The sequence below is a fragment of the Tamandua tetradactyla genome, chromosome 20, assembly GCF_023851605.1.
Source record: "Tamandua tetradactyla isolate mTamTet1 chromosome 20, mTamTet1.pri, whole genome shotgun sequence".
Taxonomy (NCBI): Eukaryota; Metazoa; Chordata; class Mammalia; order Pilosa; family Myrmecophagidae; genus Tamandua; species Tamandua tetradactyla.
Genome location: NC_135346.1, coordinates 58,884,725 through 58,908,449, shown reverse-complemented (window position 1 = coordinate 58,908,449; position 23,725 = coordinate 58,884,725). Strand labels below are relative to the sequence as shown.

Here is a 23,725-nt window from a genome sequence, read left to right as displayed (position 1 = left end):
TATTTTGTGTACATAAAGGAATTACACAACTTAACAACAAAAGAACAAACAACCCGATTAAAAAACGGGCAAAGGATATGAACACCCATTTTTGCAATATCTTCAATGTACTTTGAAGATATTGTTTTTTAATAAGGAAATACAAATGGCTAAAAAAGCACATGAAGAGATGCTCATACTCATTAGCTATAAGGGATATGCAAATCAAGACTACAATGAGATATCACCTCACACCAGTTAGAATGGCTGCTATTAAACCAACAGTAAACTACAAATGCTGGAAAGGCTGTGGAGAAATTGCAACACTTATCCATTGCTAGTGGAAGTGTATAATGGTACAGCTACCGTGGAAGAGAGTTTGATGATTCCTCAGAAAAATATATACTCAAAAGAGCTGAGAGCAGTGACATGAACAGATATTTGCAAACCTATGTTCATAGTGGCGCTATTCACAATCACCCAAAGATGGAAACAATCCAAGTGCCCATGAACAGACAAGTGGATAAGCCAAATGTGTTTTATTTGCTGCAGTAAGACGAAATAAGGTCCTGAATCATATGACAATGTGGATGAACCCGGAGAACATAATGCTGAGTGAAATAAGTCAGACACAAAAGTATAGATACTGTATAAATAAGTATGACTGCTGAATCACTATAATGATATTTCTTTTAGCTTCCAGTGTTTTAGAGGAGCTAAGTGGGAAAAATCTGAAAATGTGAATGGTTCCATACAAACTTCAAAATATGTTATTACTTGTTAAAATGTACTTTGAAGATTATTGTTTTTTAAATATGTTATTTATTTATATTTCAGATATGCAAAAAAAGGGGAGGGGGGACAGAGAGGAGACTCTGTAGACCAGAGAGTAGTAGAATGGTACAAAAAATGCAACAACTAAACCCTAAACTAAAGCAAGAGCAATGAGAATTAGCAGAAATCTGAAAGATTTTTAAAAAGATAAAAGGACCTGATGTATAATCCAAAAGTCTGGTAATAACAAGTGATGGCAAGGATGTGGAGAGAAACTGGAACCCTCATACACTGCTGCTAGGAATGTAAAATGGTGTAGCTCCTTTGTGTGACAGCCTGGTAGTGCCTTAAAAAGTTCAAATAGAGTTATTTAACCCACCAACTTCATTCCTAAGCATTTAAACAAGAGATATAAAAACGTATATCCCACATTTCTTTGTCCATCTCCCTCATTAGACCAAGAGTATTAATGGCTGGTGTATCACTGCATTCCCTACTGTCCAGTACAGTGTCCTGCATGGAAGAGGAGTTTAATAAATGAAAGAAATTTTGTATTAATAATCTGCATTTCTCAAGTGCTTTTTCACTGATTCACTGATAAACCAAACCTTTAAGCACCTGTAATATTTCTTTTGAACCTCTCACAACGTCACTAAAGCAGACCCTCAATAAAAGAATATTCTATCGAGAAAACAACAACAAAATAAACCAACGTATATTCCAGGAACTATTCAGAAGTGTGTGACTGGCTGTTGCTAGGAGGTCTCTGAAGGCCATTTGGGCTCAGGTTATGGAAGCAGTAGCGGGGGGTGGGGTGGGGGTTGGTGCTAAGTGTAGATTCTGTCTCAAAGAAGCTAGCTGCTGAAACTCAGCATCCCGGTGGAGAGGAAATTCTGCTGAAACAAGCTGGCACGGGTACAAGTGAAAGCTTTGAAGATGTAGGTCATTTCTCTGATGCCAGAGAAATGCTTAAGCAGTATTATATTGGTGATATCCATCCAAATGACATTAAAACTGAAAATGGTAGCAAGGATCCTTCAAAAAATAACACATGCAAAAATTTCTGGTCATATTGGGTTTTCCCCATCACAGGCGCTATACTTTTAGGTTTCCTGTTTCTTTACTATTTGTAGGAAAGCAAATCCTTCTGAAGATACTTCATCAAAAATCTGGAAAGCACATTTTGCTTTCGGGGTTGCAGTATTGTCCTCTCCTCAATCCTGCCAATTGCATGTGCCCCTTGGAGCCAAGAAGGTTGGCCAGACATTCACCTCAGACCTGGGTCCAACGCGCCCTTCATCTCTCAGAGCCTTACTCCTAAAGTACCAGCTCATTGTTACAAGCCCTTGCCAGAGTTTCCTTCCTTCACTGGTTTCCACAAGTACCTTCACATTTCAAAATGTTCTGGTAATAATTATAATTCCTATGTTCTAGTTACAATGCCCTTTGGTCAAATTTTCTTCTTTCCAAAACTCTGAGTGTACATTAGACAGGGTAGCACATTCTGGCTCTGAAGGTTTTCTTTTCCATTTTTCCTATAAGTAAATTTTTTTTTTAATTCTGGCTTCAATTATTCTTCTTAACTCATCTAAGGATTTAATTCATGAAGTAAAGGTGCACACCTACTGCTTAAAACACAACTACCAATTTATATTTTTCCTTGTTTATATTTATTAAATCTAGAAAGAACAAACCATGTATTCATCTCCTATTCCATGCTTCCTACTGAGCTAATGCAGCAAGTAGCTCTCCCCACCCCCTAAATCCAGACCCCTTTTTTCCCAAGTTGTACTGGACAAAATTATGCTTACCTTTTATTTCTTGGGGGTGGGGAGAGATAGGGAAAAGGAAGGATGAATTGGGATGATAGGGTCCTGGAAAAATATTGAAAAACACTACTTTAGGTTAGGAGTTGAGAAAAAAGCACCAAATTCTTTTCAGCCTTCACATAGGTTTGGTATGAGTTTCAAGCCATCATTTTGCTATGTTTTGTTCTTCTCCTAGCCATCTTTTATTGGTAAAATATAAATTCATCATTATGTCTATAGAGGTTTACCAGAGATTTGTTTTTTTTAATTGCTTATTGATTAGCAAATTTTAGATTACCCATTTTACAAAAATAAAAGGCTCCAGATTGATCAAAGGTCCAGTATTTGATTTGTTCCCCCAAGTGAAGTAACTTTCACCAGTAAAATGGCATTTGAAAAGGGAAGACCATGGTAGAGAATGTTTCCATTTATCTGTATTTTACTTCTATGACTCCAACTTTTGGTTTTGTTGGTTTTTTCAAATGGGAATAGAAATCTGATAGTTTTTTTAAAAAGGTACGTCCATACAAAAACTTGTACACAGATGTTCACAGCAGCTCTAGACACAAAAACCAAATTGTGGAAACAACCCAAACGTTTCCCAACCGATGAACAGATAAACAAAGTGTGGCATATCCTTATATGGAATAGAAACTGGGCATAAAAAGAATGAAATACTGATATATACTACAACATGGATGAATCTGGTAAATATGCGAAGTGAAGGAAACTTGTCACAAAGGACAACATATATGATTCCAGTTATAGGAAATGTCCAAAATAAGGAAATCTATAGATACAGAAAATTAGTGACCACTCAGGTTTGGGAAGTAGAGAGGGTGATAATTAAATGACATGGGGTTTCTTTCTGAGGTGATGAGAATGTTCTAAAATAGACTGTGGTGGTTGGACACTATACAACCTGTGAATATATTAAGTGCATTAAATTATATACTACAAATGGGTGAATTACGTGGTATATGAATTATATCTCAATAAAGCTATTTCAAAAACAAAAACATGACGACTGATACAGAGAACAAGAAGGAAGAAAAGGATGACTTCAAGGTTATTTGGTTTGGGTGACTAAGTAGTAGTGATATCTAGTCACTGAGGTAAGAAATGAAGGGAAAAAAATGGTTTGACGAGGCCAGTTTTAAACAAAGCTGAACTTCCATGTGCCTAAAAGACATCCTGGTGAAAGCTTCAAGTACGGAGTTGGACCAGCTGATCTGAAGCTTTGAGGAAACACTGACATTGTGGATATAAAATTCAGTGTTGTAACTGAGAGTTTTTAAAACTCATAGTTAATGAGTTTGCCACACAAGAAGGACGGAACATGACCAAGGTTTAAAAAAAAGAATTACCAACATTAAAAAGGCAACGTAGCTATATAGCTTTTACAATGTGACCGTGTGATTGTGCAAACCTTGTGCCTGGTGCTCTTTTTATCCAGGGTATGGACATATGAGTAAAAAAAAGTATGATAAAAATAAATAAATAATAGGGGAAGACAAAGGGTAAAAAAAATGGGTAGACTGAAATACTACTGGTCAATGAAAGGGAGGAGTAAGGGGTATAGGGTGCAGGAATTTTTCCTTTTTGTTTCTTTTTCTGGAGTGCTGCAAATGTTCTAAATATTATCATGGTGATGAACACACAACCATGTGATGATAATGTAAGTCATGATTGTATACCATGTATGGACTAAAATAATAATAATAATAAAACTAAAAAACTCAAAAAGAAAAAGGCAACGTAGAAAAACAGGATTCAACAAAAGGAAAATGAAAGGAAATAGATGATGAATATACAACTATGTGATGATACTGTGAGCCACTGATTGCATACCGAGTATGGAATGTTCATACATTAAGAATGTCTGAGTTGTATATTGATTGATTATAGTAATAAAAAATTAAAAAGGAAAGAAATAGATGAAAACAGTAATTATAGTGCCAAAAAGACCATGAAAGTCAGGGAGGAGACAGTTATTAGGAGGGAGAAGAAGTGTTTTTAACTATACCAAATGTGACAGAAAGAAGAGTCACCACTGGATTATCAGGGTGCTGATAGCTCTGCTGAGAGAAAAGCACACATGGAGTTTGAGAAAGTCAGTGATTTCTCCACGTTTGGTTATAAAGGGAAGGTGAGAGTTGCCTCAGAAAGACAGTCACGGGTAGGGCTTTTAGGACTTTTCTTCAAATAAGTTCCCTTCAGTCTATAAAGACACTGCTTTAATAAACCAGGTTAGGAGAATCTTTCTTTAAACTACTATCAAACAATGTTAAAGTTGAACTCTTTAAAAATAAAGTATGAAGACTAAATACCCAACTTAATTTCGCTCCCTTCTCAAACAACTGCAAAAGTACATATAAGGAGGAACAAACACAAAGGGCACAACATACAGGAGAAGAAACAGCAATAAAAATTTGGAAAAGTTAAAAAATGAATAGTGGTAAGAGTTTAAACTCAAGAGAGCCGAATAATAAGCCAGCAGTACAGAAAACTGAAGAGCAAGCCTCACAGTAGTCTGTATCAGGCATTCCAAAAGCAGTAAAGAAAGGTCAAAAATAGGAACAGATGAAAATCTGTTCAAGATGAAGTTAGATATGAAAATGTCCTAAAATGGGCATAGCCCAAATACTGGAAGAAAGATCAAAAGAGAAGGTGGAGTTATAACAGAGAAGGTAGGGTTTAACAAATGAGTATAATTGCTGAATCGTTATTTGATATTTCTTTTAATCTCTAATGTCTTGGAGCAGCTAGAAGTAAACACCTAAAATTGTGGAATTGTAATCCATACCAAGTTCTGAAATCTGTTCCACAGCTAATTGTTGTGGTGGCTTTTGAAATTTATTGCTTTTATATATACATGTTATTTTTCACAATTAAAAGAAAAGGGAGAGAAATGAAGTCAGAGCACTTTCAAGTAAAGACGGAGAACTGAATAAACTCCCTGTCCTAAACTCACCTAAAGCTACAGTAGAAATTTTAAAGGCATAATAAGGACTAGAATAAGAGAGAACAGCTGAGCGTGAATCACATATCCAACCAGATATACCAGAAAATTTTGTATTTGGAAAGCAGATGTCAGTAGACTCAAGAATGCCAAATTCTAAATCACATGTGAACAAAGCTAGGAACGAATTATATCTACACAACATGTTCAAAAGTCTCAGAACTGGCAGCACCTAGTACTTCCGGAATTTGGAAGGATTGGTTGAAAGCTGTCAGGCAGCACTGGCTACCTAAACTTCCTCCTCCATTCCATACACTGGAACATTAATCTCTCCCTTCCCCCAGCAGAAGACCAGAGGTTTTTCCACTTGAGGCAGTAAAATCGAGGCTGTCTAGACTCAGCAACACCAGGCATAGTTATAAATGTACCTGATTGTCACCAAAAGGAAAGTTGGAGGTAGAAACATGGGAATGCATAAACCAGTAAATCAGTGAAATTATGAACTAGCATTAACAGTAATATTTTAATATTCTTTCATCAACAGTAATAAATGTACCACATCAATACCATGGGTTAACAATGGGCGGCAGTGGGTTAGGAAGTACGGGAGGATTTAGGCTTTCTGTTTTCTTTTTTATTTCTTTTCTGGAGTAAAGAAAAGGTTCTAAAATTGATCATGGAATTGTATGCACAACTATGCAATGAAACTGTGAGGCAGTGATTACATACTTTGGATGATTGGTATGGTGTGTGAATATATCAACAAAATTGCAAAAGAGTATAAATGTACCAAAAACAGAGGGAATGAATCAACTAACTGGTAAAACCACCCAACTATCCTCTCCCACTGAGCTTCCAGAACACTGAAAGCAAGAGACTTACTTCCTAGGCAGAGGACAAGAAATTCTTCTCTGAGGAATCTCACCAGACCAAGAAGAAAAACAGAGACAATACTGACAAAGAGCTGGGGGTAGGGGTGGACTTACAATACAAGGAAATTAAAAGTTGACAAGTACCACACATTTAGATTATGCTCTATAAGTCCTTCATTTTTTTGTTTTTATATTTTTATAGTAAAAACTTAACATTCAAATATATATTCTTGACATAAAAACATTCCATACACATGGTGTACAATCAATGGCTCACAATATCATCACATAGTTGTATAATCACCATGATCATTTTTTGAACATTTACATCATTCCAGCAAAATAAATAAAAAGAAAAAACTCATATGTACCATATCCCTCTCACTGACAATTAGTGTTTCCATCTACCCAATTTATTTTACCCTTTGTTCCCCCTATTATTTATTTATCTACTTTTATCCATTTTTTTACTCATCTGTCCATACTGGATATAAGAAGCATTAGAAAGAAGGTTCTCATAATCACACAGTCACATTGTAAGCGTTTTATCTTTATTCAACTGTCTTCAGGAATCTAGGCCACTGGAACACAACTCAACAGTTTCAGGTACTTTCCTCTAGCCACTCCAATACACCATAAATTAAAAAGGGATATCTATATAGTGCATAAGAATAACCTCCAGGATAACTTTCAACTCTATTCGAAATCTCTCAGCCACTCAAACTTTGTGTTGTCTCATTTCTCTCTTCCTCCTTTTGGTTAAGAAGGCTTTCTCAATCTCTTGATGCTAGGTCCTGGCTTATCCCAGGTTTTCTGCCCTACGTTGCCAGGGAGATTTATACCCCTAGGAGTCATATCCCACATTGGGGGAAGGCAATGAATTCACATGCTGAGCTGGCTTAGACAGAGAGGCCACATTTGAGCAACAAAAGAGGTTCTCTGGGGGTGACTCTTAGGCCTAATTTTTAGTAGGCTTACCCTGTCCTATGCAGGAGTAAGTTTCATAAGGGTAAACCCCAAGATTGAGGGCATGGCCTATTGATTTGGTTGTCCTCACTGCCTGTGAGAATATCAGGAATTCTCCAAATGGGGAAGTCGAATTTTCCCCCTTTCTCCCCATTACCTCAAAGGGATTTTGCAAATATTTATTCACTGTTAAAATCACTCTGGGATTTATTGGGGCATCACACTAACCTTGTCCTTCACTCTTAAACACAGATCTGAGGAAAGATTCAAATACAACGGATAGAGAACAAACAAACAGTGATTAAAAAAGGAACCTGGTACAAACAGACTAAGAACAGAGGAGAAAATTTCACAACAGCTATCAATAATATCCTCAGAAATAAGAGAAGATATTACATTCAGAAAAAAAGATGCAGGGAACAAAAAGATTCTTAAATTTAAACCCTAACAGCAAAATGCAAAACTTAAAAAAAAGTCTGAAGACAAAGTTGAGGAAACTCTCAATAAACTAGACCAAAACAACAAAATGCAACAAAAAGAAAGAAGATGAAAAATGAAATGAAAAAATTATGAAGTCCAATGAAAGTAGGTCAACATATGAATAACAGTTCCTAGAACTGAAAAAAAACAAATTTATAGCTAAAGAGGACCCACCTATCAGGTACAAAGGGTATACTTACAACAAGGTATACCCTTGTGAACTTCAGGAACAAAGAGAAGAGTCAACAAGCTTCCAAAGATGGAAAAAGAGAAGAATCACATACAAAGGATCAGGAATCAGAAGGAATTCAGGCTTAATAGCAAATCTAGAAGCTAGAAGACAATGGAGTAACAACTTCAAAATTCTAAACAAAAATGATTTCCAATCTAGTATTTTATTTTATACAAAACTATCAAACAACTGTGAGAAGCAAATAAAGTTATTTTTAGATAGTGTAAGATCTCAAATATTTACCTCTTCCTAGAGTCCTTTTTCAAAAAACTATTACATTATTCATTCTATATTCAGAATGAGTAAATAAAAAATAAAGAAGACAGAATCTATACAAGAAATAGTTGAAAAGAATCCCCAAAAATGACAGGCAAAGAAGGAAACCAGTACAGACTGGAAAAAGATGTAAAGCTCTAGGTGAGATTTCCTCAATATGATAAAAATGGCAAAATAGTGGAGGCACTGGATGATGTGGAGAATATAAAAACTAACAGTTTTACTTTGACTTAGTAGTAAGTACCCAGAAAACTAAGAAACCTCTGCCATTAACAAAAACAAAACAAAGAACACTAAGATTATCGCAGAGAAAAACAAAGCATTGTGAAGACAAAGTGGTCACAGATAATAAGTACCTTCTTCTAATACCTATTCCATCGTTCCTTTGCCCTCAGTAAACGCCGCAGTTGGCCGCAGCTCTCTGCTAGTGGGACTACACGAATCTATTCGAGAATGGTCTGGTCCATGCTGTTCTGGCTGAATTGGGTTGCTGTAGTTTTCCACTGATTTTAATCAGAGGACATGGTAGCACTAAGAGAGGCCTTAAAGGAATTCCTGTATATACCTAGAAGTGAAACTAAACTGCCAGTTCATATGGTAATTCTATACTTAACTTTCTGAGGAATCACCAAACTGTTTTTCATAGCAGCTGCACCAGTTTACATTCCCACCAACAGCAGGTAAGTGTTGCTATTTCACCACATCTCCTCCAACACTAGTTATTTTCCTTTTCTTTTTTTTAATAGTAGCTACTCTAGCAGGTGTGACTGATAATCTCATTGAAGTTTTGGTCTGCATTTGCCTGATGGCTAATGACACTGAGCACATTTTCGTGTATTTATTGGAGACTTCTGTATCTTCTTTGGAGAAATGTCTATTCAAATTTTATCCCAATTTTTAATTGGATTGTTTGCCTTTTTTTGTTGTTGTACACCCTGCTACTTAAAATACTCTAATCCCAGATAATGCATTCTCCTGATTTTCCATCTCCATCTGATTTTTCTATTTTTCAGTTCAGTCTCTTCCATACAGACCTCATATGCTGGCTTCCTCAAAGTCATTTTTCTCACTGTCTACTTTGTCCCAAGACCATATTATCCTTGCCCTGCCCATGGCTCCAATTAATATCAACGAGCAGAGGGCACCTGAAAGTTATGTGTGTTCCAGTGTTCTCTCAGTAAACGACAACACTATTCATTCACCAGTGAAGAAAAAAACTTGGGAACTATCTTGAGATCTAGAAACCCAGATGCTAAAAACTTTGGGAACATTCTTCTCTCTCACTTCCCATTATGCAATTAATTACTAAGTCATATAGATGTTACAATCTTCTACATAGTTCTTTATTTTCTATTCATTACTTTCATCTCACCACAATTACTACAAGGACCCCTTTAACTGTCCCCCCCTTATTTACTGGGACCCCTCTCAAATTTATATTCCATATTGTAGCCAGAGAGCACAAATCATATCACATCACCCTACTCATAACTCACAAATGGTATCTCATTGTTGTTAGGATAAAACAGAAAATTTTAATGAAGTCTACAAAGTGCTACATGATTTGGCCCACACTGACTTCTGAAGTCATATACTGACCCACTTTCCATAGGTCTGTGCTTTGCAGACCTATCAGGACCAAAGCACATACTATTTTCTGTGTCTGGAACTATCTCCTCCCTTCTGTCTCTAGTTAATTCCTACTCACCTTCTTGAGTATTAAATCAAAGACAACTTTATGAGGGAAGCTGTCTCTAAAAATAGTCCCCACAGATTCACAAAATTCTGTTATGTACACTCATTACACAACAATATTTTTCATTGGACACACCTTCAGCTTAGTAATTGTCTATTAGCCTGATTATTTGCTGGTGCTTTCTCTCTTTTACTGGAGTCTAATCTTCCATAAGACAAGAAAGACTGGCAAGTTTTGCCCATTACTGGATCCCAGAACCTAGCACAGTATTCAGCCTATGTATATATTTAGTATTTGTCAAATGAATGGCATGGGCCCAACTAGTGCGTATAAAGAACACCACAGTGAGTAAAAAAACCAGCAGTCTTACAAGGACTGGGAGCGCGAACAAGGAAGACTTGAGAATTTTCTACTAGCAGAATTTAAATGCACAAACAGGTCACAAAGAATAAGTTATCAATTTTGTTTATTTTTTAATGTGCACTATAAAAGTCTCTTCACACCTCAATATTCAAAGTATAAAATCAAAGCCTGCATTCTCATTTTGGGGAAATCATCTTACCGAAATATATATGAAATTTACAGTTATTCTTTACTGCATCGTTTGTGACTGTTAAGTAAACATGGTATATATAGTCTTTGCAACACAATATTTAAAAAAAATCAAGGGGCGGGCAGTGGTGGCTCAGTGGCAGAGTTCTCACTTGCTGTGTCGGAGACCCGGATTCAATTCCCAGTTTCTGCCCATGCAAAAAAAAAAAAAACACAAAAAAACTGTCCACCAAAGGGGACTACTTATACAAAGTACAGCATAATCAAAAAGTAGAAAACTGCAGATGTAAAAATCAATGCATTGATATATGGAAAAATCTCCAAGAAGTGAAAAAAGAAAGCTGCAAACAGTATATTTTCACTGTACTATTTTTATGTTAAAAATGAAAATAGAGTAAGAAAATAAATTTGGAATTACACAAAGGAACAGGAAAAATACATTAATAAAAATTGGTTACCCACCGGAAGGAGGGCTAGAGAATAAAACAGACACAGCAAAAGAGGGAGTTACTTCAGTTTTTTTTAATCTTGTGTATAATATGACCTAGTAGGAAAACATACAGAGAAGGATGGGTTTAACAAACGAATATGATTGCTGAATCATTATACTGATATTTCTTTTAGTCTCCAGTATCTTAAAGCAGCTAGAAGTAAAAATTTAAAATTGTAAACTGTAACCCATACCAAATTCTGAAATCTGTTCTACAACTAACTGTTGCAATGTGCGTTGAAACTTATTGCTTTTCTGTATATATGTTATTTTTCACAAAAAAAGAGAAAAGTCGATTGTGATGATAAATGCACAGCCATATGATGATATTGTGAACCACTGTACACTTTAGATGATTACATACTATGTGACTATATATCAATAAAAATAATTTTTAGAAAATGATTAATAAAATAGCAAAAACATTTTAATAGAAACTACGAAGCTCATAATGAAGCTGCAGCCCTACTCTTACAGCTATTTTAAAGATAAGCTACCTGACATTCAAACAAAACAACTGAACAAGTAAAACTATGGTAGTTAAGGAAATACTCTAAAGCAAGATTTTAAAATTCAAAATAACTTATAAACATTATTAATAATTATTTCAGTTTAAAAAAATAAAAAAGTTATACAAACCTAAAGAAACACATGTATATACTTAGAAAATAGTTTTGGACAATATAAACTTTAGGTAACTTTAGGTAATACTTTCCTAGAGTCTACAGCTATAATAATTTGCAGTCTTTAAATCACAGAGTATAACAAACTGTTTAAAAAGGTAAGAACGAATGAACAATTCATTCATGAAATGTTAGAAGAAAAAATGAGTTATTACTAAAGGCAACAATAATTGGGTTATACACTAAAGGAAACTCTCAGTTTATAATTCTATACTGTATTTTATCATGCATAATCATACGCAAGTATTACCTTTCATCTTTGAGTGTGTGTTAATCAACGGATCAGAGCAAATCCTGCAGGGCCACCATGGGCGTCTCTTGAATTTAGCCCAGATGAGATCTCCAACTTCATACTTCAGTGGTGTAGACTTTTTCTTGGGTTGACACTTTAAACAAACAAAACATGGAGTATCAATAAGAAGCAAAATTTTTTGAAAAAGCACATCATCTCCCTATTAATCTCAGAAACGATGCCTAAAAAATATGTATGAAAATACTCCTACCTCATCTAGTAACTACCAAAAACAAAAAGCTAGTTATTTTGACTTTATTGTTCCTAACATAGCCCTTCACACAGTAGTAGCTCTAAATGTCTACATATTTTACTTCAGTAATCTATCTACATTCTGAAGAAAAAACAAGCCATTTTGATTTACAAAGGACTAAAGACAAATAATGGAGCAACAAAATCACCCCATGAGAAAGATTATCTTTGTTTTATTCTTTAGATCACATCGTTGGGGAAAAACAAAGAAAAGTTATAAAAAGAATTTCTGACACTTTCAAAGACCGTGATCCTTTCTGCAAACTGTTTTCTACATATGCCTTAAACAAACATTTCTAACAGTTAATAGATAATAATGGCTCTACTGAAACAACCTTGAAAAGTCACAGGCTAGACTCTAGTCAATGCAATCGTCCTAGATTTTTCCCAGGACACATAAGGGAGGCTGCATACAGAATACTGTACTGCAAATCTTCCAGGGACATCATTCATATAGAACACAATAGAATGAAATGCTTTGGAATCATGCAATGAAGAGATCCTGCCTGCATCTTTTCTCAAAAGTACTGTACTTAATTGATATAGGATCCAAATGCCTCCCATTTTTGCTCAAAATCTACGTCCATGCCTTTAGAACCCAACACTCGTAATTGGGCAAATCTCTTTCCTATTAAACACAAAATCTCTTTCCTATTAAACACAAAACTTTATTAATCATTTTCTAAAACTTTGTGTTTAATAGGCCTGAGCTTTCTATCTGATGTGCCACAAATGACCTGCAAGTACAGAGACTGACCTCCATTTTCTGGGAATTCAGAAGAAGCACCTAACATAACTTAGACTAAGAGCAACTTCCTCCATATATTCTAAGGGGGCATATCACCATTATCAATTTCTGTAAGTGCCATGTCTTGAAAAAGAATGGTTAGCGGCTTTCTAAAGTTAACTAAGTCTACATTCTTTAATGCCTAAAACAGTACCCACATGCCACTGATTAAATGTTCATTTAATAAAGAGTATGCAGAATGAATTCACTGAAATTATTCAATAAATTAAAAATGATGCCCAGTTCAAGGATATCATAGAAGGAATGGGTTCAATGAGATGATGTGTGAGTTACCATGCAATTTTAAAACTTTGCTTTCAGGTAGACTTAAGCTAAATCTAACAAAATGCCTTTAGTGAAACACAGTGATTAGTTCTTCATGTATGCAGCAGACTGTTAAGGAAATGAGAACTGAATTATACCTTAAGTGAAAGCCCTAAGGAGCCATTTTTGCCTGTTATATGCTCGTAAGCTATCAGAATGTGGCTTCAAATCTAGTTAGCTTTCAAATTTTAAAACCAGGATACCAAGACCCAGTGGGAAAATAAACATGTCTACATTGAAAACCGCAATCTGAATAGGTTGCCATAAGTTTTTTATATAATGTGATTTGCAATCATTCAAATATCCTTTATTTGGCAATCACGGTTAAATATGAAACTTGCCTGTTTATCCAAGCCCTAAATAACTTTAAATATAACTAACAAATACTTTATGTTTGCTATATGCTAAGCATCGTTCCTCTTTTAATTTTTGTAGTAGTAGAAACTATATTATCCCTACCTTACTACACACCCATAGTCATATGAATTAGAAAGTGGCAGAGCCAGGATTCAAGCTTGGACAGTCTGACTCCAGAGTCCAAACTCTTAACCACTATCCTACAATCCAAATTATAAAGCTCCATGACAAAAGACACAAAGTTGAATAAGTCACAATTCCTGACTCCATGACATTTTGGGATATCAGGGAAGACTTGACTAAAGAGATGGCATTCAAAGTTGAGGGTGGCAGGACAGTAGATTTCTGAATGGCTTTTCCTATAGTCTGTATATGCTAGTAAGAAATAATATACTGCCTCATATATTATCTTGTTGAATCCTCACAACCTTTTGAAGCAGCATTACCTCAGTTTACAGATAAAGAAACAGGCTCAGGCTGATTAAGTAACAATTAGAAGGTTAGGATATAAACCAACATCTGATTAACTCAGGTAGTTTTTGCACTATAACACATTATTTTCTTCTAATTTTAAATATGAGTAAATATGGCTAGAATTACTTCTAAATGTTTAAATTCAACCTAAAAGCCAAGTGGATACAAAATCCCTTTTTCCTTTTATTTCCTTGACAACAACATGTCATCCCATATTAAACTCTCCTGTAAAAGCCTGTCACTGCATCTTTAAAAACCATAAAAGGGGTGGGCCACAAGTGGCTCAGCAGGTAGAGTTCTTGCCTGCCAAGCAGACCAGGGTTCGATTCCTGGTGCCTGCCCATGCAAAAGAAACAAACAGAAAAACCATTAAAGGCCTGAAATATCACTGAAATTATAATAAAGAAGTGGCTCTTGAAATGGACAGCACAATACTATCTAACTGTAATACAATTATGTTAAAACACTGAATGAAGCTGAATGTGAGAATGATAGAGGTAGGAGGGCTGGGGACATAAATGAAATCAGAAAGAAAGATAGATGCTAAAGACTGAAATGGTATAATCTAGGAATGCCTAGAGTGTATAATAATAGTGACTAAATGTACAAATTTTAAAAATATTTTTGCATGAGGAAGAACAATGGAATGTCATTACTGCAAGGGGCTGAAAATAGATGGTAATCAATATTTTAAAATGTCACCTTATGTGTGAGACTAAAGCAAAAAATGTTTATTTGGTACAAAATTTATATTATGACTAGTGCATTTTGTAATAAAACTTATGTGGACAGCTTAATTAAATACAGTACGTACATGGAACCTCGAGTAGGGCATGAGATTTTGTAGGTTTGTCCAAAGTGATCCCCCCATAAATCCCTGATATTCTCACAAGCAGTGGGGACAACCAAAGCAATACGCTGAGCCCTCAATCTTGGGATTTGTTCATATGAAACTTAACCTGGCAAAGGATAGGCTAAGCTTACTTAAAATTAGGCCTAAGAGTCACCCCCAAGAGAATCTCTTTTGTTGCTCAAACGTGGCCTCTCTCTCTCAGTCAACAGAACAAACAAACTCACTGCCCTTCCCCTTTCTATGTGGGACATGACCCCCAGGCATGTGGACCTTCCTGGCAACGTGGGACAAAAATCCTAGAATCAGCTGGGACTCAGCATCAAGGGATTGAGAAAACCTTCTCAACGAAAAGGGGGAAGAGAGAAATGAGACAAAACAAAGTGTCAATGGCTGAGAGATTCCAAACAGAATGGAGAGGTCCTGGAGGCTATTCTTAAGCATTATATAGATATCACCTTTTTAGTTAAGGTGTAATGGAGAGGCTGGAGGGAATTGCCTGAAAATGTAGAGCTGTGGTCCAGGAGCCACGTTTCTTGAAGATGATTGTATAATGACATAGCTTTCGCAACGTGACTATGTGATTGTAAAAACCTTGTGTCTGATGTTCTTTTATCTACCTTATCGACAGACGAGTAAAAACATATAGATTAAAAATAAATAAATAATAGGGGGAATAAATGTTAAATTATATAAATTTAGTAGATTGAAACGCTGGTGATCAGTGAGGGGGAGGGGGAATTGATGTGGTATGTAGGAATTTTTTTCTTTTTTCTTTTTCTGGGTTGATGCAAATGTTCTAAAAATTGATCATGGTGATGAATATACAACTATGTGATGATATGGTGAGTTACTGTTTATATACCAAGAATGGAATGATCATATGGTAAGAATGTTTGTGGGGTTTTTTTTTTTTTAAATATACCTACAAACAAAGAAGCTACCTCCTATTTCTAAGTTTTGAAGGTGCTTCCTCTATTTTCTTCTAGGAGTATTATGGTACTGTCTCTTATATTTAGGGTCTCTGATCCACTTTGAATTAATACAGGGAAACAGATGATAGTGTATGCATACGAGAGCTTCACCTACCATATGAGACCCAAAGGTAGATAGGTTTATTGTGCCTAGAACCTCAGTCTTCTGTAACATAAAACCTAAAGTAACCTGCCCGGATAGCTCATTTAAATAACCCAAACACATGGAGCCCAGTACAGGAACAAGGCCTTATACTTCTGTATATCTAATATAATGCCCAGATACATCCCGGACTTATGGCACGCAGATAATTTAAAAGTACTGGTAGTTCCTTTAAGGACTGGAGAAAAAATATGGAACTACTGAACTTTCCCATCCACCTAGGCAACACCTGGTACTCTCTCAAACATTAGGGACTCCAAAGAAAATAACCCAACCCCATGATTTTGAAGACTGTTATTACGAAACCGACTTTTGTTACAGAAAAACTATGATAATGCCTAAGAGTTGCTTCCAGGAAACCTCTTTTGTCACTCAAATGTAGCCTCTCTTTAAGCCCAACTCTGCAAGAAAAGTCATTACCTTCCTACTCATGTGAACATGACCTTTAGGGGTGAAAGTCTCCCAGTCAAAACGGGACATGACTCCCAGGGATGAGCCTGCCCCGGCACCATGGAATCAACAACAATTTTCTGGCTAAAGGGGAGAAAAGAAACGTAAAAAAAAAAATAAGTTATCAGTGGCTAAGAGAGTTCAGAGTCAAGAGGCTCTTCAGAGACCTATTATGCAAGCTTAACCTAGATATTGCTAATTGCCCAGCAGCATCTTTCCATTTAACCCTAAAGAACAATCAGGGCACTATCTGAGATTGTACAAAGATTTCATACACTAAGTTTACCTTTAAAAAACCTAAAAGCTTCAGATGATTCCTAGGCCAGATAAGTTGTGAAACCTAGAAGGGCAGTCTCTCCAAGAACATTAATTATTTCCATTTCCCTATTCCATACTGTTGACACACATCTTTAACATGAGAAAGTTAGAATGGGCATAGCCCAAACACCCCTAAAGACTAGAAGAAGGAGCAAAGGAGAAGGAAGAGTTATAGAAGAGTTAAGATTTAACAAATGATCACTCCTAGTGAGGCATTATATTGATATTCCTTTTTAGACTCCAGTGTCTTCTAAGAGCTAGAAGGAAAAACCTGAAATTTGGAAACCCATACCAAACACTGAAATCTGTTCTATAACTACTTATTGAGATGTACTTTAAAATCTATTGTCTTTTTCTATGTTTAACAGGAAAACATGGACAGTATCACAGCAACACCAGGGATAAATAATGAAGAGAGGGACAAAAGTTAAGGGGAGGTTTAGATTTTCCATTTGGTGAGGATGCATCTATTAGTTATCTCTCTCTCGGAAACAATGAAATTATCTAAAATTGAGAGTGCTGATGAACTATAGACTTTGCACATTATATATGATGCTCATCGAATGGAGGTGGCTAAAGGATGCATGTACTGAGAAGTAGACTGGCAAACCATGGTGTATACAATATGTTTGAATATTGTACCACCACAAAAAGGAACAAAGTTGTGAGGTATGCAACACTGTAAATGAACCTATCCGACATTTGGTGAGGCAAAATAAGCCAGAACCAATACAGCTAATATGGTATGGTCTCATTTAGAAAATACTTAAAAGAAAACAGACTCTTACAACAGTCACATTTAGTCCGGAGTGGTAACTATTATTTCTGCATTTTGAGAAGCTGTTTTACATATGCATAAGCTGGTATTAAGAGATAAGAATAAAGCCCATCAGGACTTCCGGAGAAGATGGAGGCATAGGAAGGCGCGCGGGTCTTAGTTCCTCCTCCAGAACAAGTACTAAAGAACTAGAAACAGTACAGAACAGCTCCCGGAGCCACGGCAGACACCAGACACACAGTGTAACCCATTCTGGAACGGTTGGACCGGCTAAGAGACTCCGCTGCGGTGAGGTCCTCGAGAGGCGCGTGCTACTCCGGGCCGCAGCGGCTGGCGGCCGGAGCCCCTTCCTCCCTCCTTCCCGGGCCGGCTGGGAGCTTCAGATCGGCGGTTCCCCAAGCCGCAGTGGCAGGCGCCTCTCCCCAACGCGCAGTTTCCCGGGCCATCTGGGAGCCTCAGATCGGGGGTTCCCCAAGCCGCGATGGCCGGCGAACGGAGCCCCTTCCACACAAGGGGCTTCCCGGGCCGGCTGGGAGCCTCAGACCCGCGGTTCCCCAAGCTGCGGCGGCCCTCCCACACGCGGCTTCCTGGGCCGTCTGGGTCCTCGGATCGGTGGTTCCCCAAGTAGCGGCAGCCAGCAACCGAAGCCCCTCCCCCACGCGCGGCTTCCCGGGCCGGCTGGGAGCCTCGGATCAGCGGTTCCCCAACCCATGGTGGTTGGCGCCCCTCCCCCACAGGCGACTTCTTGGAGGGAAAGGAGAGTCTCCAACAGTAGTAGAGACTGAGCCCAACCTAACACCAATAGTGGCATTGATGAACAACTTCTGACTACTAAAAACAGGCCCTCAGATCAGGCGAAACTGACCAAGGCGGAAGTCACCGATTGGGCTAACTGAAAAAGGGGAAAGGGGGCGAAACAGAACCTTCTGCGGCTGTTTCTACGGAGGCTTCGTTGCGTCTGGGCTCAGCGCTGGGATTACACAGGTGGCAACTGCCCCGAACGCAGAAACAGGCTGCTTTCAGGGCTCCCTACCACCTGAACCATCCCTACGGGAGGGGGGAAACGCAACTCAAGTGGAATCCCTCTCTAAAGGAAATCAGAATCCAGGACTTCACAATTTGAAGCCATTAAAACCAACCTACAACCTTTCCTCTGTCTCCACCACACACCCAGCAGCGAGAGTCTTCCAAAGTTAAAGGAGCCACAACATCTTTTGTTGGTGGGACACGCAGGCAGACAAGCACCACATACTGGGCAGGATAAGAAAAACAGAGCCCAGAGACTTCACAGGAAAGTCTTTCAACCTCCTGAGTCCGACACTCAGGGAAATCTGATTAAATGCCCAGAAGCCAGCAAAAAATAACAAATATAATATGAAGCGAACAAATACACGTGTTGTGAGTGTCCCAGAAGGAGAAGAGAAGGGAAAAGGAGAAGAAAAACTAATGGAAGAAATTATCACTGAAAATTTCCCAACTCTTATGAAAGATATAAAATTACAGATCCAAGAAGTGCAGCACACTCCAAAGAGAAGAGATCCAAATAGGCGTTCTCCAAGACACTTACTAGTTATAATGTCAGAGGTCAAAGAGAAAGAGAAGATCTTGAAAGCAGCGAGAGAGAAGCAATCCATCACATACAAGGGAAACCCAATAAGACTATGTGTAGATTTCTCAGCAGAAACCATGGAAGCTAGAAGACAGTGGGATGATATATTTAAATTACTAAAGGAGAAAAACTGCCAACCAAGACCTTTATATCCAGCAAAATTGTCCTTCAAACATGACGGAGAAATTAAAACATTTTCAGACAAAACGTCACTAAGAGAATTTTTGACCAAGAGACCAGCTCTGCAAGAAACACTAAAGGGGGCACTAGAGTCAGATACGAAAAGACAGAAGAGAGAGGTATGGAGAAGAGTGTAGAAAGAAGGAAAATCAGATATGATATATATAATACTAAAGGCAAAATGGTAGAGGAAAATATTACCCAAAGAGTAATAACACAAAATGTTAATGGACTGAATTCCCCAATCAAAAGACATAGACTGGCAGAATGGATTAAAAAACAGGATCCTTCTATATGGTGTCAACAGGAAACACATCTTACACCCAAAGATAAACATAGGTTGAAAGTGAAAGGTTGGGAAAAGATATTTCATGCAAATAACAACCAGAAAAGAGCAGGAGTAGCTATACTAATATCCAACAAATTACACTTCAAATGTAAAACAGTTAAAAGAGACAAAGAAGGATACTATCTACTAATAAAAGGAACAATTAAACAAGAAGACATAACAATCATAAATATTTATGCACCGAACCAGAATACCCCCAAATATGTGAGGAATACACTGCAATCACTGAAAAGGGAAACAGACACATCTACCATAATAGTTGGAGACTTCAATTCGCCACTCTCATCAATGGACAGAACATCTAGGCAGAGGATCAATAAAGAAAAACAGAATTTGAATATTACAAAAAATGAGTTAGACATAACAGACATTTATAGGACATTACACCCCACAATAGCAGGATATACCTTTTTCTCAAGTGCTCATGGATCATTCTCAAAGATAGACCATATGCTGGGTCACAAAGCAAGTCTCAACAAATTTAAAAAGATTGGAATCATACACAACACTTTCTCGGATCATAAAGGAATGAAGTTGGAAATCAATAATAGGCACAGTGTCAAAAAATTCACAAATACGTGGAGGCTCAACAACACACTCTTAAACAACGAGTGGGTAAAGGAAGAAATTACAAGAGAAATTAGAAAATATCTCGAGGTGAATGAAAACGAAAACACAACATATCAAAACCTATGGGTTTTGATATGTTGCCTATATCAGAAAATGCCTATATCAGAAAAGAAGAAAAGCCAAAAATTCAGGAATTAACTGTCCACTTGGAAAAACGGGAGAAAGAACAGCAAACTAACCCCAAAGCAAGCAAAAGGAAAGAAATAACAAAGATTAGAGCAGAAATAAATGAAATTGAAAACATGAAAACAATAGAGAAAATCAATAAGACCAGAAGTTGGTTCTATGAGAAAATCAATAAGATTGATGGGCCCTTAGCAAGACTGACAAAAAGAAGAAGAGAGAGGACGCAAACAAATAAGATCAGAAATGGAAGAGGAGACATAACTACTGATCTCACAGAAATAAAGGAGGTAATAACAGGATACTAAGAACAACTTTACGCTAATAAATACAACAATTTAGAGGAAATGGACGGGTTCCTGGAAAGACATGAACAACCAACTTTGACTCAAGAAGACATAGATGACCTCAACAAACCAATCACAAGTAAAGAAATTGAATCAGTCATTCAAAACCCTCCCAAAAAGAAAAGTCCAGGACCAGACGGCTTAACATGTGAATTTTACCAAACATTCCAGAAACAATTAGTACCAACTCTGATCAAACTCATCAAAAAAATCGAAGTGGAGGGAAAGCTACCTAATTCATTCTATGAAGCCAACATCACCCTCATACCAAAACCAGGCAAAGATATTACAAAAAAAGAAAACTACAGACCAATCTGTCTAATGAATATAGATGCAAAAATCCTCAACAAAATTCTAGCAAATCGAATCCAGCAACACATTAAAAGAATTATACATCATGACCAAGTAGGATTCATCCCAGGTATGCAAGGATGGTTCAACATAAGAAAATCAATTAATGTAATACACCATATCAACAAATCAAAGCAAAAAAATCACATGATCATCTGAATTGATGGAGAGAAAGCATTTGACAAGATTCAACATCCTTTCCAATTGAAAACACTTCAAAGGATAGGAATACAAGGGAACTTCCTTAAAATGATAGAGGGAATACATGAAAAACACACAGCTAATACTGTCCTCAACGGGGAAAAATTGAAAACTTTCCCCCTAAGATCAGGAACAACACAAGGATGTCCATTATCACCACTATTATTCAACATCGTGTTGGAGGTTCTAGCCAGAGCAATTAGATAAGAAAAAGAAATACAAGGCATCAAAATTGGAAAGGAAGAAGTAAAACTATCACTGTTTGCAGACAATATGATACTATACGTCGAAAACCCGGAAAAATCCACAACAAGACTACTAGAGCTAATAAATGAGTACAGCAATGTAGCAGGTTACAAGATCAACATTCAAAAATCTGTAGTGTTTGTATACACTAGTAATGAACAAGCTGACGGGGAAATCAAGAAACGAATCCAATTTACAATTGCAACTAAAAGAATAAAATACTCAGGAATAAATTTAACTAAAGAGACAAAAAACCTATATAAAGAAAACTACAAAAAACTGTTAAAAGAAATCACAGAAGACCTAAATAGATGGAAGGGCATACCGTGTTCATGGATTGGAAGACTAAATATAGTTAAGATGTCAATCCTACCTAAATTGATTCACAGATTCAATGCAATACCAATCAAAATCCCAACAACTTATTTTTCAGAAACAGAAAAACCAATAAGCAAATTTATCTGGAAGGGCAGTGTGCCCTGAATTGCTAAAAGTATCTTGAGGAAAAAAAACGAAGCTGGAGGTCTCACGCTGCCGGAATTTAAGGCATATTATGAAGCCACAGTGGTCAAAAGAGCATGGTATTGGCATAAAGATAGATATATCGACCAATGGAATCGAATAGAGTGCTCAGATATAGACCCTCTCATCTATGGACATTTGATCTTTGATAAGGCAGTCAAGCCAACTCACCTGGGACAGAACAGTCTCTTCAATAAATGGTGCCTAGACAACTGGATATCCATATGCAAAAGAATGAAAGAGGACCCGTATCTCACACCCTATATAAAAGTTAACTCAAAATGGATCAAAGATCTAAACATTACGTCTAAGACCATAAAACAGTTAGAGGAAAATGTAGGGTGATATCTTATGAATCTTACAATTGGAGGCAGTTTTATGGACATTAAACCTAAAGCAAGAGCACTGAAGAAAGAAAGAGAGAAATGGGAGCTCTTCAAAATTAAACACTTTTGTGCATCAAAGAACTTCATCAAGAAAGTAGAAAGACAGCCTACACAATGGGAGACAATATTTCTAAACGACATATCAGATAAAGGTCTAGTATCCAGAATTTATAAAGAGATTGTTCAACTCAACAATAAAAAGACAGCCAACCCAATTACAAAATGGGAAAAAGACTTGAACAGACACCTCTCAAAAGAGGAAATACAAATGGCCAAAAGACACATGAAGAGATGCTCAATGTCCCTGGCCATTAGAGAAATGCAAATCAAAACCACAATGAGATATCATCTCACACCCACCAGAATGGCCATTATCAACAAAACAGAAAGTGACAAGTGCTGGAGAGGATGCGGAGAAAGAGGCACACTTATCCACTGTTGGTGGGAATGTCAAATGGTGCAACCACTGTGGAAGGCAGTTTGGCGGTTTCTCAAAAAACTGAATATAGAATTGCCATACGACCCAGCAATACCATTGCTAGGCATCTACTCATAGGACTTAAGGGCAAAGACACAAACGGACATTTGCACGCCAATGTTTATAGCAGCATTATTTACAATTGCAAAGAGATGGAAACAGCCAAAATGTCCACCAACAGAAAAGTGGCTAAACAAACTGTGGTATATACATACGATGGAATATAATGCAGGTTTAAGACAGAATAAACTTATGAAGCATGTAATAACACGGATGGACGTAGAGAACATTATGCTGAGTGAGTTTAGCCAAAAACTAAAGGACAAATACTGTATGGTCCCACTGATGTGAACCGATATTCAAGAATAAACTTGGAATATGTCACTGTTAACAGAGACCATCAGGAGTTAGAAACAGGGTAAGATAATGGGTAATTGGAGCTGAAGGGATACAGACTGTGCAACAGGACTAGATACAAAAACTCAAAAATGGACATCACAATAATACCTAATTG

General features: G+C 37.0%; 1 protein-coding gene across 17 annotated transcripts in view; it reads right to left on the bottom strand.

Moving 5' to 3' along the window:
• NSD1 (nuclear receptor binding SET domain protein 1) overlaps positions 1-23,725 on the bottom strand; it is a 240,700-nt gene that overhangs the window by 110,095 nt on the left and 106,880 nt on the right. For 14 of the 17 annotated variants that reach the window (XM_077137739.1, XM_077137747.1, XM_077137741.1 and 11 more), the window contains 2 exons: positions 12,021-12,156; positions 2,565-2,627 (listed from right to left, as the gene is read on the bottom strand). In XM_077137739.1, the coding sequence (XP_076993854.1) occupies positions 2,565-2,627; positions 12,021-12,156 (199 nt within the window). The remainder of the gene's footprint in view (positions 1-2,564; positions 2,628-12,020; positions 12,157-23,725) is intronic. The other 3 variants (XM_077137743.1, XM_077137745.1, XM_077137752.1) reach the window with 1 other exon arrangement.